Source organism: Pygocentrus nattereri, chromosome 24 (assembly GCF_015220715.1).
Source record: "Pygocentrus nattereri isolate fPygNat1 chromosome 24, fPygNat1.pri, whole genome shotgun sequence".
NCBI classification, from domain to species: domain Eukaryota; kingdom Metazoa; phylum Chordata; class Actinopteri; order Characiformes; family Serrasalmidae; genus Pygocentrus; species Pygocentrus nattereri.
Genome location: NC_051234.1, coordinates 18,562,114 through 18,584,644, shown reverse-complemented (window position 1 = coordinate 18,584,644; position 22,531 = coordinate 18,562,114). Strand labels below are relative to the sequence as shown.

General features: G+C 39.0%; 1 protein-coding gene across 2 annotated transcripts in view; it reads right to left on the bottom strand.

Annotated features, from left to right (window-relative positions):
* dok6 (docking protein 6) overlaps nucleotides 1–21,610 on the bottom strand; it is a 115,648-nt gene extending 94,038 nt beyond the window's left edge. For both annotated transcript variants that reach the window (XM_017696140.2, XM_037533848.1), the window contains exon 1: nucleotides 21,451–21,610. In XM_017696140.2, the coding sequence (XP_017551629.1) occupies nucleotides 21,451–21,516 (66 nt within the window). In that variant the 5' untranslated portion in view covers nucleotides 21,517–21,610. The remainder of the gene's footprint in view (nucleotides 1–21,450) is intronic.
* Between the last annotated feature and the right edge of the window lie 921 nt (nucleotides 21,611–22,531).

The following is a 22,531-nucleotide window of genomic DNA, read 5'->3' as shown; positions in this document are numbered from 1 at the left end:
GACAGACCACACAAAAGATAGGGAAACAGGAACAAGAACAGACAGAGGCACCGGAACAGACACACAAACAGACACCAGGACAGAAACAGAAAGAGACACAGGAAGAGGAATCACAACAGGAACGGGAACGGGCACAGACACAACAGTAGGCTACAAGACAACACCAGGAACAGAGGAGGGCAAAACGAAGGAACCGAAAAAACGGGACACAGAAGCAGACACAGACGGAACAGGGGGCCCACGGGGAGCAACAGACACAGACGGAACAAAAGGCCCACGGGGAACAAAGGGGCTGCGACGTCCACAGAGCCAGGCGGACCTGCAGCGACGTCCACAGAGGCAGGCAGCGGGTTCAGAGGCGCGGCGACAGGTGGCGGGTCCGGAGGCACGGCGACTGGCGGCGGCACAACGCCAGGAACAGACTGTTGCACCAACCTGGAGGAACAAACAGAAACAGAACCCACTCGGCCACTCCCAAAGCACACTTGAGCTATGGGAAGCTCACAGTGGCGCTTGAGAGCAAGCCGAGTACTGTATAAAGGGTTTTCTGCATGTTCCTTCCGTCTAGCCTTGTCTTGCGCCACAGGTCGCTCCTCCCTGCAGTGTTGCTCAAGGCGGGCAGACCCAAGGCGCTTACCTGAGCTCTCATCGTTTAAATACAAAACGGGGCGGTCCTTTGCCTTTTTACGGGAACGATGAGAAGCTCGTGTACCCTCAGCGCCAGGAGATTTGCTGTCTCTGGATTGGTGGCGTTGGGACACTGGTAACTGTGAGTTTTGTCCCGAAGGAATAACCACATACCAGAATCTCGCTTTCTTGCTGCGTCCTTTACAGCAGCTTACTGTAACGTGGAGCGATGAGGAGGCGGACGCGCATGCGGAGAAAAGCAAAATCAATTGAGGGCAAATCCATAATCAGGGTTGAGACAGTCCAGGTTCAGGGAGCCAACACAGATAGAGTGGGGAACAGACATAACGAGGAACACAGGATAAACACAATGGAGAAACACACCAAACAATACCCAACACTGTAAACAAATCAAACAAAGACCAGCAAACACAAGGGGCAAACACAGGGCTTAAATACAAACAGGGATAATGACAGATAACAGGACATAGGTGGAAAATACAGGTGGATGCTATTAGGGGCGGGGTCTGAAAACAAGGGGGCAGGACCAGGAGGTAAAAACACAACAAATGCACGTGGATGACTGAGAGGGGCCAATCGTGACAAAACCTCCAGGAGAGCAAGCCAGGGGTGACAGTGACAAAGAAAAACTCCCTCAGAGCTGAGGAAGAAACCTTGGGAGGAACCAAGGCTTACAAGGGGGGGACCTAACCTCCTCTGGTCAAAAGTGGTCAATTAAGGTGAATGTACACGATTCCACTGGGCAAAAATGGCATTCACGGGAGAGTCGCACAGTGCAAACCACTGATGACCAAAAAGAACATAAAAGACTTGTCTCAATTTTCCAAAAAACATCTAGATGACCCCCAAGATGTTTAGGATAATATTTTGTAGAGTGATGAGTAAAAGGTGGAACTTTTTGGAAAACATGAGTCCTGTTACATCTGGCATAAAATTAACACCGCAATCCACCATAAGAGCATCATACCAACCGTCAAACATTGTGGTGGTAGTGTGATGGCCTGTGGCTACTTTGTTTCTGCAAGCTCTGGATGATTTGCCATAATTGATGAAACAATGAATTCTGCTTTCTATCAGAGAATCCTGAAGGAGAATATCCACCTGTCAGTTCATGATGTAAAGCTCAAGTGCAGTTGGGTTACACAGCAGGAAATGAATCTGAGGCAAACAAGCCCACCTCTGAATGGCTCAAAAGAAACAAAATTTATATTTTGGCTGAGTCAGAGTCCTGACTTGAATCCCATTCCGATGCTGAGGCAAGACCTTAAATGGCAGTTCATGCTGGAAAATCGTCCAACAGAGTTGAATTAAAACAATTCAACACAGGAGAGTGAGCCAACAATCCTCCAGGGTGATGTAAAAGACTTATTGCAAGTTATAACAAATGTTTGATTGTAGTTTTTACTGCCAAGGGTGGGACAATCAATTATTAGGTGTAGGGGGGAAATTAGTTTTTGGGTTATATAGGTTTTAAATAAATCTTTATCTTCAATTAACAGAAAGATCATATAAAAGCTGCATTTTGTGTTTACTCGTATTGTCTTCGTCTTATATTAAAATTAGTTGGATCATCTTATGTAAGTTGAATAAATTAGCAAAAATAGAAAATCAGGTGAGGGGCAATTACTTTTTCACAGTACTGCATTGTATTTATATATTGTGTCCACAACAATAAGATTAACCTAATTAACAAGAAGCAGTATTAGGTGTTTTTTTACATCAGCACATTTTATTTCAGAATATTCAGTTTAATTCAGTTTATCATGATATTGGCCCTTTACATTATTGCAAAATGACAAACTATGATCTTCTGCATTAAAAAAGGCCCACATTTTTTTACACTGCAGAATGCTCCATAAAATGTGCAGTGAGAAATCAAAGGGGAATTAGAATTTTTATGTTAAGTTTCCGTGTGGGCTGTGAATGTAAAAAAGCTGCCGAATGCTTGTGAACTCCTCGAAGAGGCACAAAGCCCCTTGCCACGTGTAAATGATGTGTTTTAAATGGTTGGACAACATTTCTGCAGCTGGTTTAGGCTTCTATTGAGCGTGAGCATGGCGTCGGAGAGCGCCCTCAAATCCGAGCCTTACTGACAGCATTATGGATTTGGAGAAAAGCTGTTTGCATAACTTACTGAGGGATCAGGTGCTTAGTGAACACACTCCAATTACAGCAGAGCTGGAGAACTCCCACACACACACACACACTCTCACTAATCTACACCACATTACTGAACACATTTCACTTTAGCAAATGCAAAAAAAACAATATTAACAGCATTCTACATACAGTTCAACACGGTGCAAATTAAAGCGTGGGCGACATCGTAAGAAAATATAATCATAGTACCTGAAAACAGTGATTTAGATCTGCGAGTCCTCTGTGGGGAAACTTACAGGAAATAAATGGGTAATCATATCAAACAGTAGAGACTGCCTCAAAAAAGTGGAGCTATTACCGTTATTTTCATTATTTTAATAAAATGACTATGACAATGACAATGATGTCTATAATTGGGTCTTTTGGTTATTCATGCAGTTGTTCAGTGTGTAAGATGTAGTCAATGTGTCCGTCATATATACTCAGCAGCCCTAGAGCCACTTTACATTACATTTCTTAAATATCTATTTATTTCCTCCAAACATTTACGTGATTTTATGTACCAAAAACAGCCCATATCTTTTAGAATTAAACAGGCTGTTGTTGTTACTGTGTCTTTATGACATATGTAAATGAGCTCTGTTCTGACTGGCTGAAACACCTTTTATAACATCTGTCTGAATGGGAAAGGCTAAACAGGTGAGGTTAAACTGCTGCTGGCGGTGAAGCTGGATTCAGTGACTAAAAATAAGAAAAAATCTCTTTAGCCTGGAGTATAAAATAAAACATGAGCATAAAATAGAACATGAGTGACTTGTCAGAGACACAGAGAGAGAGAGAGAGAGAGAGAGAGGGTGATGAGAAAAATTATAGAGAGAAAAGAGATGAGAGGCATGCCTGAGAGAAAGAATGAATAAAAGTGAGATGTAGAAAACATAGAAAGAAAGTGAGAGAGAAAAATACATAGAGAGAAACAGAAGAGAGAGAGGAGAGAGAGATGGTGGAAACAGAGAGAAAGAGAGAGGAGAGCGAAAGAAGAGAGAAAAAAATGAGAAGTGAGATTGAGAGTAGGAAGAGAGAAATAAGGAGAGAAAGAGAGAAAGAAAGAGAAAAGAGAGATAGAAGAGAAAGAGAAAGAAAGAGACATGAGAGACAGAGACAGAGTAAAAGAGATAGAGAGAGGGAGAGAGAAAGAAGAGGGGGAATAGAGTCCAGGGGATTGGTTGATGATTAATATCTGACGAATGATGAGGGGATAAAAGGCTGAGTAAATGGAGTTATGATAGATTCATCTGCAGTTGGATTTTTTCCATGTAAATCTCAAGTGTGTCCATATTATATCACAGCATGGCCTATTTATTATACAAAAGCATGCAATTTCACCTTCAATCCTTCTGATATGTCCTCAGTGCCGGGAAGCAGGACAGATCTGGAATAATCTGGGGGAGACCTTGTACATTAGTGCCTTAAATCTATAAAAAGGTACGGAAATTCAGTCTCCATGATGCTGCTACTGCTGATTAAGGTGAGATACTTTAGTCCATGTTTACAGAAAACAGTGTCACATGAAGAAACTACATAAGCATGAGATTGCTCAGCAACTCCACATGGTTTTGTCTTATAAATGTCATGCAGTGATTTCAAGTAAATTCTAAATGTAAAATCTCAGAGGCAGGTTATACATACTTAAGAGTTTAACTTACCTTTAGTGCCAACTTTATCTAAAGTCCCATTTAGGCCCCATACCTAAATCCCAAACAATGAAATTCAGTAACTTCTACCTGCACATTCAGTGACTGCCTCTATGAAAAATAAATATATTGCTATATGTTGTCAGTACAAAACATTAGTAAGGACGTAACAGCATAGCACAGCCATTCAAGAGAACACACTCCATTCAAAGCTCACAACCATCAAATAACAAACTCAACAGGCTGCAGTAAATCAAACTGCTCGTGGTTAGCACGTTAGATTGGTGCTAACATTAGTTTGCGGTTAGCACGTTAACTCGGAGCAAGGGTGTTACACGGTCTACGTTTTGCAGGTGCCAGGGATTTTGTCAGAGACGCTTTATGAGTTTTTATTCACTACAAGTTTTAAAAACTACGGTTTTATTCACTTCAAGTTCTCTGGTTTTGTCTGCAGTACACACGTTAGCTATGAGCTAGGGCGTTAGATCGTGGTTAGCATGTTAGCTCAGAACTAGGGTGTTAGTTTGCGGTTAGCATGTTAACTTGGAGCTAAGGCATTGTGATGGATAGGGGGTTAGATATTTGATTTATTTCTGATTTTATTGGATTATAAAGCACAATGTTTTTTAGTGTTTCTGTACTGCTGAGAAACCAGTTAGAATGGATCCACTGTGTGTCACGGTTGGCTCCTCCCACTACTCCATGTGCTCCTTTGTTTTGATCTTCCATGTGCATTTGTTTTGGTTTTCTAGTCCTGCCCCTTGTTTAGTTATTCCTCCCCTGGTTGTTTCCACCTGTTTTCCACCTGTCCCTCATTATCCCTGTTGTATTTAAGCACTGTGTTTGCACCTGGTCTTTGTTTGTATCTTTGTTTGCTGTATTGGTGTTTGCTTTGTTCGATTGTGCTGATCTTTGATCGTGCTGTTTGTTTGATCTGTTTGAACCGTTTGAACCTGTTTATTGTTTGTCGTCATGTCTGTATATCGTTCTACCATGTCTATCCATGTTGGCTCTATGATCCTGGACCGTTTTTGAACATGACCCTGGATTTGCCCATGATAAAAGTCGCTTATCTCAGCACGTGCATCCGCCTCCTCGCTCCACTTTACACTGTGCAATTCTAAAGGATTTAATGTTCTTCTTATTATTATTTTTCTGTCAGATTTTTGTTCGCTAACTCATCCGACTGTTTATAAGATATCAACACCATTCCAACTCCAGAATATTTGTTCTGATCGGGAAGGTTGGGGTTACATACAGCTTTTTAATGTATGGTTTTCATCCTAAAAGACAAATATCTTCCCAATAAGCAAAGAATGGGGAGCAAAAATTTGTCCACCCAACTTATGTTGATACAAGTCTGTTAGCAACACCTTATTAACCATGTGGGGAACCATAGTAACCACTAGCAACATCCTAGCAACCAGCTGAGATATGATAGCAACCACAGAGCAACATCTCAGAATACAATTAAATAAATGAAATCTTTCTTTAGTGGTGTTGTGTTTGAATGTCATGCCATAAGAAAGTACAATTAAATTGTCTAAAATTCTAATTATAATCACAATAATAATGATTATTTCTTGCTCTCACTCCCTCTACCTCTCTCCTCATACGTCTCACTTCTTCCACCATCTTCTGAACATGCTCTTCCACATTTTCTTCTCTTTCTTCTCTTTTCCACTGCATGCTACCATGGAGCTTCTGCTCTGGCTCTGCTGGTCTTCTCTTGCTCTGAGGTTCACACTTTCAAGGCTCTCTCTGTCCTCTTTGATCCTCCTCTCTCTTTTCCTCTGTTCCTCAAAGGTTCTCTCCTTCCATCCCACCAACATTCGTCTCCACAATTCCTTAGCTTATGCCTCCACTTCAGTAAACACCTTTACAAACTTTGCCTGTACCTGCAGTTGGTGTTATCTCTTTCTTCTCTCCAGCTTCTGTTGCTCTTTCTCATGTTCCTCCTTCGTCCTCCTTCCTTTCTCTACCTCCATTCTGATCTTCTCCAACTCTATCTGACTCTCCATCCTTATCAACTCTTTCTCTCTCTCTCCCACTCTCACATTCTCGCCTGCTCTCTCTCTTTGAATTCACTCTCTATCTTCTCTTTCTGTATCTACAGCTTTTCATTCACCTCTCTCCTCCATCTCCCTCATCCACACTTCCAGACTCTCTTGGTGGATATATAGTTGTTTTTTTATCCTTGTTTCTCTCGGTCCTCATGCACCAAATCATTCTCCTCAGCTCCAGCTTGTCAGCCTCCTCCTCCTGCATGTACTGCTACATTCATTTCTTCTCTTTCATCCTCTCTTCCTCCATCTGTTTCCTCTTCTCCATCATCTCCTTCTCTAGTTCTTTTTCTCCTCTATTTTAACATATTTAGCCTTCTCCTTTCTCTCTTCCACTCTTTCTCTCTCCATCTTCTCCCTGTATTCCTTCATCTCCTCTCTCTCTATCTCACTTCATCTGCAGCCTCCTCCTGCATTCTCTCACCTCCTTTCTCTCTCTTTTTCTCTCTCCTTCAATCTCTCCTCCAGCATCTTTTGTTCCTTGCTGCTGATTTTCTTATCTTTCTTTCGACTCTCATCCTCCATCCTTTGGTTCTTCTCCTCCATCATCTTCTCTCTGAGGTGTTTCTCTTTCATAACCATCATTCTTCATCTCCCTCATGGAGTCTGCATTTGTTCTCATGTCCTTCGTACAGGAGTCTTTCTCTTTCTTCATCTTTCTCTTACTCTCTCTGTACCAGTCTTTGAGAATTTCTTTGGACTGGACTTCAATTTCAGGCCTGTCAAATTCTCTCTCTTTCAGCAGTTTTGTGAGGACCCCTGCTTATCGTGTGACATCGCTGGTTAAAGAAAAACAAATTTAGTATAAAAAAAAAACTGTCCTTCATAACTTCAATACAATAAAAAAGAGCCAGGTGTGTCTTTACCTAAAGGAGGCTGTAATTTTAGCATCTCTCTCTCTCTTTTTCTTTCTTTGTGTTTCTCTCTCTCTCCCTCACTCTCTCTCTTCCCTTTCTGTCTCTCTCCCTATTGCTCTCTCTCTTTTCCCTTTAAAAACTTAAGAATATTCGGGCAGAGCTCCTTAATGATTGAGAGGGTCTGGTCTCAGTGATGTATGAGCAGCTGAACAGTGATTTATTTATAAAAGTGAAGGTAAGACTGAATTCTTTTTTCCACATTCTAATCCAGTTGTTCCTAATGGGCAGAAACATCAGCGATTGGATTATAGAATGTCAATCACATTTAACAACAACAGCTGCTATAAGGCAGCCTAGGCGTCCAAAGCGCTGGCGCCACAATGAGAGATGGGTCTCCTGGCCAGTAAAAAATAAATGTATGCAAAAGTCAGAAGGTTTTAAAAAGTAAAAGCAGCCATTTTTTCTAAAAAAAAAGGTTTTAGGTTTGAGATCCAGGTCCCACAAACCTAATTTAATTTAAAGGGAAAATCCACAGATTTTTCTAAATTTCTGCATAATTACAATGTAAAAAGTCATTCAACATTTCACACCAAATCACTCTGAATGACATTACATAGAAATATTGAAAAATTGGTGTCATTTCCCTTTAAAGGAAGGAGTAATTAGAGAAACAAGTTGGAAGGCCCAATCCCATTTCTTCTTTTTACCCCTACCCCTTGTTTTTGAGTGTGACCCTAACCCCTTGTAATCTCTTGTAGTGGTTGAAATCTTGCCCTACAAAATGGGACAATCCTCAAATAAAAAAAAATAAATAAATAAATAAAAACATTACTTCATTAACAGGCTACTAGAGCTACTTCAGTGATAGCAGAGGAGGGAAATGTTCAGCTCCTCACTGCTGGGCTTTATTTACATTTAAGGCATCATACGCTTTCAAAGAGGGGGGCAATTATTTACTATCACCCACCACTAATTCTTTGGTGATGTGAAGCTGAAGTTATCTATTTGTCAGTTTCTTGTTCGAAAATTTCCAGTTCTACCTTAAATGGTGCAGCAGTTACATTCTGGCGTTTCAGGCGTCAATCCTGCTGGACTATTTAAGGTGGAACGGGAAAGTTAGCTAGCTAACTACTGAGACATTAGCATGCTATTAGCGATTTTTGTGCTTGTTATGAAGAAAATGACCAATAACACATTGAAACAACATTAACTAAGATAATACACCAGTTATCGTAATTTTTACAGAAAATACTTACATTTGTGGGTCTCGCTTGAGCAGCCATCTTGCCGGATTTTCCTTTTTTTCACATAACACTCCGTTTTGAGTGTGCCTCTGAAAAACCTCCATTTGGAGGGCCATGTAGCCCTAACATTTCGCTCTACCCCTCTAGCTCAACAAAAATTAGGACACCCTTACCGTAGATACAAACACGCAAAACAGAGGGCTAAGTGGTAGGAGCAAGGGGTGAAAAGGAATTGGGCCTTATACTGGACTTTGTTAAGGAGAGGTTTGGAAATGGTCACACTAACATCGCAATATACTCAGTAGAAAAGCATTGACCAGTAGAATGGGACCCTCTGGAGCAGCTGAAGACTAAGGTCATGCCTGGGGTATAAAGCCTCCCAGCACAGGGCTGTGGAGCAGTGGAATTATATTCTCTGGAATGATAGAGCTCCTTCCATTACCATTGGCATGAGTTGGAGTGGCATTTCTGATCCAGAACCAACTATACAACAACGGTACCTGACCTCACTTGTGGGTGAAAGCAATCAAATCCTCACAGTAATGTTCCAACATCTAGCGTGAAGCCTTGCCAGAAGAGTAGATGTGTTACTGCAGCAAAGAGGGCCAAAATCACTATTAATACTCTTCATTTCAGAACAAATGCTGTAACTTGTGGACACCAAAAGACAAGCACATACAGCCTTTTTCCTAATCAAAATCATTTTTCATTCTTTCAACTCTCCAAGTGCAAGATCCTCTTGCATTATTTATTTTCTCTCTTGGGCACCTTAACAATCAGCACTACAATCATTAAAACTCACAAAAGAGTTCAATACTTACATTACTCTCCAATCGCATGCCTCTGATGGTGACAGCATAACGGTAGACGCATTACGGAACACAACATATTCTCCACTAATAAGCATTAAATGGGACTACATCATCTCACCGCAGGCTTTGTTACTCACGCTGACATTTTTATTTTATAGATGGAAGAGGGTAAATCTCTGCTCTGCATTAATCTGTGGCTGAATGTATAGCATCTGCTTTTACAGCGCAGTGATAAAACATGCCGAATGTGGGTCAAGTACAGGCCAGCAACAACGGCACAAATAAGATTACACTTCCATCAGAAGTGTTAAGAAGCAAGCAGGGCTTAACTTGTCTTCTCGTGGGTAAGCCGAGTTTAGTCTCTGTGGACTCACAGAACTCATGTCGATCTGAATGTGTTAAAATGTGCTGAGTTCAGGTTTAAGAAAAACTACAGCATTTTCAGCCTGGTGTCTGTCTGCTGCATCTGTAGCAGTTGATTTTAAGGACAATATTTTAGGTGTTCTGAACTTAGAGAAGAATGGAACCCCTGTTATTTTGAAATAAGGGTGGGCAATATGATACCATTTCACCGTTATCTTGATAAATCATGTCACAATATACTTTTCTGAGAATATTGCAGATATAGTTAATACTTAAAGAACACTGACCACGTTTCTTTACAAAGTGAGCATAGACAGGCCTGTTTCACTCAGTTTAGTTTTTAAAATCTGGAATAAAAATCATTAAAGTTGTAAGTTTATTATTATTGTTATTGCTATTATTATTGCTATTATTATTATTATTATATGTGGCACTACAGCTGCTATTGTATCTGTTCTAAGATATTACATTTTAGAAAAACTAAATATTGCGATGCATATCATGTATTGTAAAAATGTCTTGAAGTGATATATTTTTGCCATATTGCCCACCACTATTTTGAAACTCACTTATAATCAAGGGTGGAAATTAACAAAGAATAAGTACTTTGCTACTGTACTCAAGTAAATTTTCAGGTATCTGTACTCTGCCAGTTTCTGCCGCAGGGGCCTAGGCCACCAAGGGCCTTCCCGCCATCTCCAACTGCCTATAGGGCACTGCACCGCTCCTCCATGCTGGACCTTGCGGGTGGTGGGCCCACACAGTCTCCTCACGTTGCCTCTTCGGGCTGAGCCCAGCCGGGTTATTGGGCTGCCCGGCCACCAGGCGCTCACCAAGGGATGCTACCCACAGGCTTGGCTCCAGAGGTAGGTCCCGGTGACCCTCTCCCAGGCAGGGTACATGGTCATCTGTGTTTGTTTTTCAAGGAGAGTTTTTGGAGTTAGTCTGGGTCTTCACTTCACAGATAAAGGTTGGCAGATCTAGGGGTCCATGGACACAGGGAATTATAGTAAACTGAGACGCTGGTGCTGTCGTCCCACCGCTCGTACGCGGTCACTCAGGTTTGTGGACGGTGGAGCGGAGGGATGCCAAACTGTTTCAGAGTGCTCCTGTGTCTGTGTGTTCTTCTGGTTCTCTCATTTTAGTTAAGCTGTTATAGTCAGATCTGCCCGGAGTCATTAGTCACACTCTGGAAATGTTCACATTCTTTGTTTTACAGACACCAAAACAGAACAAAACTAATTCCATCTCCCTGCCTTTTTCCAAGTATATGACCACCCACCTGTCCGGCCGTACACTGAAGGACGACTGACTGTCGAGCTCTCCTTCTTCCCGCTTCAGACCAGCTGCCCACACCCCAGCTACTGCCACCTGCCTTGGACTAGCTGCCCACAGCACACTGAAGTTTCTCATGGACTCCTAGCTACTCCTACTACTACTACTAATACTACTACTATTAATATAATATATAGTAGTATAATAACTTTGTACGTAGCTTGACCAGAGGAGGAAAGGTCCCCCCTTGCGAGCCTTGGTTCCTCCCAAGGTTTCTTCCTCAGCTCTGAGGGAATTTTTCCTTGCCACTATTGCCCCTGGTTTGTTCACCTGGGGTTTTTTAACATTCATGTTAAAACTTTGTCTTTACTGGAATTCTGTGAAGCTGCTTTGTGACATCAGTTGTAAAAAGCGATATACAAATAAATTTGACTTGACTTGACTTCACTCCAGACCTGTTCGCCCAGGGGGACCCAACCAGGAGCATAGTGCTCCCGACGACTTAGCTCTGAAGATTCACACAAACCCTTCCGCCACGGCAAGGCCCCGATCTAGGAAGGGCCGCATTGAGAGGAGCCAGCTGAAGTGCTTCGGGCATCTGATCCGGATGCTCCCTGGACGTCTTCCCTTGGGGGTGTACCAGACACAGCCTACCAGGACAAGACCCCGGTGTCGTCCTAGGACCTGCTGGAGGGATTATGTCTCCGGCTTAGGGTCCCCAGGAATGAGCTGGAGGAAGTTGCGGGGGACAGGGTCTTCTGGGATTCTCTGTTCTCCTTATCTGAACTAAGCGGTTAATGATGATGATGATGATGATGATATACTCGGCCTGTCACAGTTACTGCATAACTGCCTAATCACAATTCATTTTAAGCTGATTACAAACATTTTATTTCACACTCATTAGGTTTCAGAGTTATATCATGCTACTACAATCACAATGTGCATTAGGTTTGATGGGATGAGAGAAATAAATGTTAATAAATGGAAACAGAAAATGCATTTATTGAGACATTATGAGGCTTAAAAGAAAAAAAAACTTTCCAACTTGGTGCTTAGATGTTTAAATGACAACACAGAGTGATACTTGCTTATTTGTTAGCTAGGTAACTAATTCTAATGTGTTTAGCATGTATGCTGATTCAACAGTACATCCAGTGTTAACTACTAAATAAACACAGCTAGCAAGTATGGTTTGGTCAGTTTAGGCTTGTATTTAAATACTTGCAAATAACGAACAAGAAAACAAAATGAAATTGTTAATCACAATTATTTATACATCACTTAATCAGCACTTAAAATTTCATGATCGTGACAGCCCTAATCAGAGATGCAGGAAGGTGTTTTGTGTTGGGGGTACTAAATTTTAAACAGCATATGTGTGATGTGAACGGTGATGTCATGCAAAAACCAAAATCAACCAACCATGAAATCTACACTTCCCACGTCCCTGGCTCTAAGATGTGCTTTACTTGAAGATTACTCTCATTTAATAGTTTTTCATTTTATTCACTACATTCCAGAAGAAAATTCTGTATTTTCTACTCACTATATTTTCAAACCAGGCTTGTTACTTTTTATCTATATGTATATTTTTTAAACCAGACATTGTATTCAGGTGCGTCATCAAGCACCTAAGCGCTCGCAAATTGAAATCCAACAGGATGTGAACCAGAACGGGGGTGGGCAGGTGATCCCTTGAGATATGTCTGCACAGTTCTGTAGATCATCTGTGACTGGCTGCTTCCACAGCTACCAAGAACACAGGAGAATAATGAAAAGAGAAGTAGCGGATGAGCTGAGTAAGAAACGTGTACTTATGCCTCCTCTGCTTATAATACAAAGCAATGGGCAGTTGTTGAAAAAATGAACACTTGCAGCACTGAAATGAGAATCTGTACAGCCAATACACCCTTCATTCTCATCTAAGCATCTCTTATTCACCGCCTTTCATGGAATCCAATGTCACCGATCAAAACTGGGCGGCCGAGTGTTAGGCCTGTTATTTAACATACTGTAATTAGCACAATACTGCCTGCTTTAAAAATAGGGATTATCAATATATTACCAGCCCACTGCAGGTTAAACTAATTTTTTACCTTATTGCCATATCAGCCCCTGGGGATTCCCTGCCTGGCCTCCAGAGGTCACTCTCAGCTGAATTCTTAGAGGTCTTTTGAACAGCTATATTGTGCCAAGCAATAAGCCCTTTTCAAAATAAATGGAAGTAAAAGAAGTTCCACTAATGCCTTACAGACAGTTATTATCTTCAGAAATACTGCCAAGATTGCAATTCAAGGATGTGTCCAGAATTGTTACAAAACATTAACACAACAAGGTGGGAGTCCAAACTGAATAAAGGATATTTTTGTGGAAAAATTCCTTTACAGTTATCAGAGTATAATAATACATAGTATAATATGTCTACACAGTGATAAATTGGTGGGTAGTCAAAATAACTATAACCAAAATGCTGAATTAGCCATGTGAGCTGGAGATATTTAAACAGTTTGGTAACAATTAGTTGGCAAAAACCTAAACGCGTACACATATACCTGCTGGGGGAGTGCCATGGTCTATCACCACTGTACACGCTTTTCACATCCATCAGTTCCAGTACACAAACATTTACTCCTTGCCAAGCACTCGCTCTCTCATATGCTGACAGTTTTTGAGGGAGAAAATGAAAACTGTTCCTCTGAAAGTGGCTGCAGCACCAACTTTAAAGCACAAACTGCATTCAGTATAATGTTAACTGTACAACCCCATTTTTCCTCATCTCGTTGTCAGCTGAGGAACTACTGAAAATGAGATAAGGCTGTTTAAGTTTCAAGCTCAAACACTTGACTAAGGTGTAAACACTCCACTCGCCATCATTGTTGGTGGTGTTGCTTTAGTCAAACTAAGTAATCGTTACCCTGCAACGATTACTTCTAGCCGAAACACGTAGAAATGTGGAAAGATTCTTTTGGATTATTACACCTGGACTGTGTTTTAGTTTTAGTTTTTAGTCAACACATTTCAACCTGGACTGTTCTTGATTACTGTTTTGCAAAACAGTAATCAAGAACAGTTGTGTAAAACATAAATGGCACGTTGTGTAAAACATAAATAAAAACAGAATACAATGATTAACAAATCCTTTTCAACTTATATTCAATTGAACACACTACAAAGACAAGATATTCAATGTTCAAATGGATAAACTTCATTGTTTTTTGCAAATAATCACTCATTTTGAATTTGATGCCTGCAACATGTTCCAAAGAAGTTGGGACAGGGGCAACAAAAGACTGGGAAAGTTGAGGAATGCTCAAAAAACACCTGTTTGGAACATTCCACAGGTGAACAGGTTAATAGGAAACAGGTGAGTGTCATGATTGGGTATAAAGGGAGCATCCCTGAAAGGCTCAGTCATTCACAAGCAAGGATGGGGTGAGGTTCACCACTTTGTGAACAACTGCATGAGCAAATAGTCCAACAGTTTAAGAACAATGTTTCTCAATGTGCAATTGCAAGGAATTTAGGGACTTCATCATCTACAGTCCATAATATCATCAAAAAAAAATCTCTGCAAATCAGAAAACCAAGATTGAATGCCCATGACCTTCGATCCCTCAGGCGGCACTGCATTAAAAAAACGACATCATTCTGTAATGGATATTACCACATGGGCTCAGGAACATTTCAGAAAACCGTTGTCAGTGAACACAGTTCGTCGCTCCATCTACAAGTGCAAGTTAAAACTCTGCCATGCAAAGTGAAAGCCATATATCAACAACACCCAGAAACGCCGCTGGCTTCTCTGGGCCCGAGCTCATCTGAGATGGACTGACGCAAAGTAGAAAGGTGTCCTGTGGTCTGACGAGCCCACATTTCAAATTGTTTTTGGAAATCATGGACGTCGTGTCCTCCAGGCCAAAGAGGAAAAGGACTGTCTAGATTGTTTGCAAAGATTGCAAAGTTCAAAAGCCAGCATCTCTGTTGGTATGGGGGTGTGTTAGTGCCCATGGCATGGGTAACTTGCACATCTGTGAAGGCACCATTAATGCTGAAAGGTACATACAGGTTTTGGAGCAACGTATGCTGCCATCCAAGCAACGTCTTTTTCAGGGACGTGTTGCAAGCATCAAATTCAAAATGAGTGAATATTTGCAGAAAACAATGAAGTTTATCCGTTTGAACATTAAATATCTCGTCTTTGTAGTGTATTCAATTGAATATAGGTTGAAAAGGATTTACAAATCATTGTATTCTGTTCTTATTTATGTTTTTCACAACATCCCAACTTCATTGGAATTAGGGTTGTAGTTAGCAGCACTGTTAATTTAGATTTTAAAATAACTCTTTTTCCAGTAATACTGTATACTGCAGTAATATTTTTGCTGCATACCTTAAAACTGTCTAGTATTAAAACTAGACAGTTTTAAGGTATTTTGTTACATAACTTAAAAATAGACCGTTTTAAGGTATGGATCAGATGGATGCCATACAACCCTACTGGCGATAAGGTATAGCTGACGATGAGGAATTTAATAGTGGACCCATTTACAAACTTTTATTTTGAAAGAAATTGTCAAAAACCAACAAAAAACAATCTGCAAGGAGAAAAAGTTCAACAATAAACTACTCTTCACCATCTTCACTCTACTCTTCTTAAAACCAGACATAAAGAAGGCAAATCTGAAAGAACGAGAGACAAGAGACATGCCAGGGAGGGGGCAGACAGAGGGAGAGAGCGAGAGACAGAGAGATCAGAGGGAAGCTAAAAGCTAATCCCGCTGCTGAAGCTGCTGAAGGTGATTATTGATCTGTAAATCCGAGACAACACTTGTACGAAACAGAGGAGAAAACAGTGACAGATCCAAACAACATCCAAGAAAAAAGTTCAGATTACCTCTGTAACTTCATACTGAAAATGTATACCTTTGCTGTAAGTGTGGAAAATTGTGAAAATGATATGGTGAATGATGATGAATGTTACTAGTTTATATTAAGTTGTGCCTGTTGATGGGTTTATGAGATTTTTTCTTTGAGTTTATTAGTTTCAATAAAATTTTTAGCACATTTTAAAAATGTATATGCAATTTATAAGATTTTTTATTGTTAGTTAAAAGATAATAAAACAGCTGTTCACAAAAAAAGATTTTTTTATTGCTTTATTTAAAGATTTATATCACTCCTCTTGGAACAAAACCTTGTATCTCCATTTTTGTTATTTTTCAGTTTCTGACATCATTTGAAAATACACATTCCCCTTCACTTTGTTTGTTAATTTTAATGAAGAATGGACCAAAGGAAATGGCCCAAAATTACTTGTACCAAAGTCTGGTTCCATTGACTTACATTAAAAGTAATTTTTTTTCCTTCTCTTGTAAAGTTCATCATATTGGACATACAAGGTTTTGTTTCAACAGCAATGATATGCATTTTATGAGATTTTTTTATTGAGTTTTTATTGAGCTTTTTTCTTTTTACTTTTTTTACTGAGTTTATAAGTTGTTTCATAGTTTCATGTTTAGCATTAGTTCTATATTATTGGATTTACCCATTTTAACCATTTCCTCTACACTGTAAAATCTATATCATGGACAATATCACTCCATTATTCATTTTTAATCCAGTAAACCAGTTTTTGCACCAACATGCACGATGACGCACTTTTGATATCAGTGCGGTCATACTATATTACACTTTAAATACAAAACTGAGTGAAGTAAATAAATGTCAGAGGTGGACGGACAGCAGGTTGAAAGGGCAGTAACGTCTGTGTGAGAAGGTCAGTTAATGTCACGGGCGCTGAGATGTAAACGCACCATGACAGGATTTTAAATAGAAAAAAAAAAAAACAGAAAAAGAGCATTTATTCTCTCCAACTAATCACAGTAAAGGCAGTGTCAGCAGTCATTTACAATACAGACACTGAACCCTTTTCTGCTCACCATATGTGTCATTATATAACTAAAATGCTCTAAATATCACACTGATGTACAGATTTCTTTCCTCATCTCTTCTTCATCTCAGTTTCTGTCAGATGTGACCTTTACTGAATATGTGCGAGCTAATGCAGTCGTGAAATAGAGGCCACAGATATTAGCAGGAATGCTACATGCTAGGAGAAAAAAATGATAACATATGGCAAAATAGCACAAAAACGTCTCATATATTTATCTTGCATAGTCAGTTTGTAGCACTACCCTGGGCATAGGCAGGAATAACAATACTACTGTGCCATCTTAAAGGGGAATTCCACCACTTTTTCAAAATATCTAAATAATTACATAGTTCTTGATAGAGAAAACAGGGGTCGCAACAGGGGTGTCACTTGCAAATTAACAGACAGGGGTGCCTTGAGTAAGGGGGTCTGGAGAATTTTTCATTTTTAAATACTCCCAAAATATCTGTTGCTTATTAAGGTTTAGCATTAAGTATAAGGAAATAACATTTAGATAAATAAAGTATTCATTTTAAGTGAACACTTAAACAACTCCCACTTGCTTACTGCCTGACCATTAAAATTCATCAGACCTGCTCCTCCAGCTCCGTCAGTCTCCTTCAGTTTCTTTCTCTCCCCCTGCCTGTGTTTAGTAACAGCTTATGTTTTATTAAACCCAGATTTACAAGAGCTCTGGGCTTAATTAAAGACATAAAAAATTAAAAAGATTAAAAACACTCTTTTTTTTTCTTTGAACTGGCTAAATCCTCTCACCTCATGAGCTGCTTCCTCTTAATTTCATATATCCATCTACAGAAAAAAATTTAAGCAATAGATATTAGCAAATAACATCACGACTGAGTTCTGGCCAAATGCACAAACAGAACGCGATAAGTTAATTTATACTTGGGCTCAATGTCAAATGGCTCCTTACTCCCTAAGTTACATTAGTCCTGACACTGTGCCTTCTGCACCCAAATAGCGCAATAAATGTTAAATATGGAGCCTTACAGCCTATGACTGAATATAAAATGGCTTTCTATTAGACATATAATGTGTTATTTGGGAGCAAAAACTGTTTCATGATTTATATAGTGCACTACGTAGGGAGTAAGAAGCTATTTGAGATTCAGCTTAGGCTAGGTTAAAATAGTAGGCTCATCAGCTGGTTACCGTTAGTAAATATAGCCTAATCCCAATTTACTTACCTCACATAAATATTAATGAACTACTTAATTTAGTTAACTAAGTGACAAGTTAAACTCTACAGTCAGCTATACTGACCAGAATTTTTTCACAAATCCATATCACAGGTAGGGATCTTCAGTCTGTAACTACTTACACATATATGTATATATTTGAAGATATTTTAATGAATTTTCATAAGTCATATTTTTTATTGTAATATCAATCAAACTGCAGTTGGGTTATTTTGATTAAGCAAAAATAACTAAACAAAACACAGGTAGCTTACAAAACTGAACTTTATTGAATTTAAATTTAGTTTTTTGTGAAAAGCAGGTAACTCCAATGGCCATTTCATGTTAAACAAAGCCAAGTAATGGACACAAGTTTCTTTTAAGTGCAATATTTAACATTCTTTAACAGAAAACAAGCAGGTTAAGTGCTGAAAATTGCAACATAAACAATGGGCAATATTAAACATCTATAAGATCATACCTTGGAAAATCCAAGGTAAAGGCTGAAAAAAAGGCTGAATCTCAAATGGCTTACTGCTCCTCATACAGTGCACTGAATAAGTTATGAAATTTTGTCTTTGACTCCCAAGTCCAGTATAGAATTGGGCTCACATGGCTGAATCTAAAGTTGTTCTTTGTTAGACACACTGTGCTCTGTTTAGATGCAGTAGCAGTTATTTAAAGACCTACGTACTGCACTTCGTAGATTCGGCCTAAAAAAGTTTGGCAGTGTTGTGTCACCTGACTCTATGAATACTACATGCTGATTTGCTGAACAGATTTATTGGGTTTTGCTCTAATACAGCAGTGGTGTTTGAGTGTTGCTGCTATAAAATGTAACCTTGCTATGCCTCAACAGTGGACAAAAACTGCCTTTGAGTCAAACCGTATTTAGGGTTCAGAATGTGCTATATGTTAAAATAACTCATGACTGTCAGCTCATTTTTTATTGATTTTGGCCAACGAACTCTTCGTATATGTACATACAGAATAAGGTTTAATGTTTATTTATTTAGTTGCCAACCAACGTAACTTTGCAGAGAAAGCAGCACTCCCGAGGCACTCCCCTACATCTGATATGATTGGCATACAACATACAAGGTCTTATATGATTGGCTGAGCCAGGACTGTCCCCATCAGAGGACTGCTCTCTCCTCTTATGTATATACCTCTGGCAGCTGATCCAGCGCTGGATTAGAGCAGCAGTAGCACGTCCTCATTTAAGCTTTCTCTGCTTTATTGTATTAAATGTGAATAGAATAGTTCAAAGTTGTGCAACAGCTTTTCTTCAGAGTGAATATTGGTAGCAGCCAAGGAAGCCAGTTCACATACGACCACACAGACAGCTGAGTTCAGCTCCAGAGCCTGCGGTAACCTGCCAGTGTAACTGCAGCAGCTCATTCATAACAGACTGAGTGGATGATAAATAGATGAGATGATGCTGCTGAAGGTTTGATCTATTACCCAGCATTTATCTACTACTATCAGCTATTATTGGTTAACTTTTCTCACTTGTGAAAAAAAAGTAAAAAACAAAACATTCTTGTTTAATGACACAGAACTATTTAACCCCTTTAAACCGTAAAGTCCTGTATGTGCCCATACAAATAAACAGTAAAACATTGAAAAATGATACCATCATTAAGCTTTGGTGCATAACAATTACAACAATATATTCAGTTGTCATAAGGATAGGCCAACGTCAAACCCTCACCAACATAACTTACATATGTTTTCATAGTTACTGAATAATTCACAATATATATTAAATAACTCATAGTAGATAACAATTCACATTGGTTCCTGAATAATTCATAGTGGTTTTGGAATCATTTATTGTATACTAAATAAATCATAGTAGAGACTCACTAAATTATTTATAGTAGATACTGAATAATTCAAAGTAAACACTAAGTAACGTATAATGGTAACTGAATATTTCATAGTAGTTGAGAGTTACTGAATAACTCACATATTAAATAACTCATAGCAGATAAAACATTCATGATGGTAATAATTTATTGTAGATGATACTGAAGAAATCATAGTAGATCCTAAATGATTCATCAATTCTTACTGAAGAATGTATAGTGCTTACTGAATAATCCATTGTAGTTGCTGAATAATACATACTGGTAACTTTACAATTCATAGTAGTTGCTAAATTATAAATTCATAGTAGTTACTGAATAATTCGAAGCAGTTGCTGAATAAATCATAGTGGCAACTTAATAATTCACAGTAGTTCCTGACTAATGCATATTTGTTACTTGAGTATTTATAGTAGACGCTGAATAATTCATAGTAGATGCTGAATAATACATAGTGGTAACTGAATAATTCACAGTACATACTGTGTTGAGATTCAGAACCCAATAAAAAGTCCAGGGTTCAATGTGCAATCAGTAACTAAAGTAATAAACAGGTCAGAAAGTGTCTGTTTAAGTAAAACGCTCCTAAAATGAATCCCTGCCGTCACAGATCCAGCATCAGATTGATCAGGCTTCCTGTTCTGATTTGTCATTTCAAACGCAGCTAGTTCTGCTTGGATGCACATTTTAGAAAGATTTTAGTCCACAGAGTGAACTTAAAGTTCTGCTACAAATTATGAAAGTAAATTATGAAAATAACTCACAGTTACATATGACTTTAATTCTATGAGTAGACTTATGAGCACCGTTTTTTATTGCATGGGTGCTATAAAACCAAAAGCCAAGCTCACAACATGTTTTCTGTCCATTCTGCTGTGTTTGCCATGCCAGCCTCACCTATTTGCACCATAAAATGACAGAAAAACAGGCAACCACAACTGAAATATGACTGAAGATAGTTTGCCATTTGTTCACTGGTTTTAGGGTACTGGTATGTGTGTATGTATATATATATATATATATATGTAAGTATGTATATGTATACACACACACACACACACACACATTTTTATATATATATATATATATATATATATATATATATATATATGTGTGTGTGTGTGTGTGTGTGTGTGTGTGTGTTATGAGTCTTTAAAAAAAAGAACAAAAAAAAAGCACAGTATTAAAATGAATAAAAAGAAACCCCTGCCTGTGCAGCTTATGCTGAGGGCATTTTCTTTGGCACTGAGGATGCCCAGCAGGATGCCCGGCAGGATGCCCATGCCTCTAAGACCTATTAAGGCTTTTTTAAATCCAGATGCTACTGCGGCAGCTGTTGCGAGCACTTGGTCTCCAGCTAAGCAAGCAAAAAAATATAAACAGGTAACTCACCCCCAGTTTCTTACTCCGGATTCTAACGTAGCCCTGCTTCACTATGTCGTTGAAGTTAGAAGCCATGTCTTTCTTTTGCTTTTTTCTAGCTTTATTTTGGTCGTTAAGTCCCCCTGCAAGTCAGTCCCAGTCTCCTTTCGGCAAACCTGCTACGGACACTGTTGAGCAAACCGGCTCCAGTGGTTTATTCCACCTAGAGATTTGAAGGGAAAGCGTTTTACTTTTCCACCTGTATTCGGACAAGCCACGCCCTACTCTGTTAGGATTGGCTCGTGAATTCATGAATTACTAGCCAGTCGTGATACAGGAGGCGGGATCACACTCGTATAAGCCAATCCCAGCACGATGGACGATGTTATTATCCAATCATTGTGCGCGGCTCACCGGAAAACGGGTGGCTATAAAAGCAGTCAGCTGATTTCATTCAGTATGAGCGCAGTTTCCTGGATCGTACCACTCTCGCTGCATCAGAGGGGGGTTCTGAAAGCAAATTCTGCTTTTAAAATGCTTTTTTTTATTTGTTTGTTTTTTAAAAATACAAATAGATAGTTTTAGCAAGTTTCAGCAAAGATGTAAAATAAAAAAATATATAAACAGGTATGCGAATGTTATGAGTTATAGCCTGTATGTTAGTGGATTTTGTCTAATAATGATGTCCAGAAGTGCCAGTTCTGCTACAAACGTGATACATTCACGAAAATATACTGCCAAGGTAGCAAAGATGGCAGATTATTTATATATATATATATATATATATATATATATATATATATATATATATATATATATATATATATATATATATATATATAATAAACACATTAAAAAAATCTTGTGATAAAATGTTCATGTATGATATCACAGCAGCCTTGTTACATGAAAATATACCTTATAAGTAATTTACACATGCCAATTCTGGCCTAAATATGATGTATTGCCAAGAATATATTGAACATATTGTAAGTATTACTATATTTAGGTGTAGAGAGCTGGAAGAGGTTCATTGTTTTTGTGAGGTCACAAAAATAATGCATGTACACATAAACACCTATTAGGCCTACAGCAGTTTCTCCACCCATAG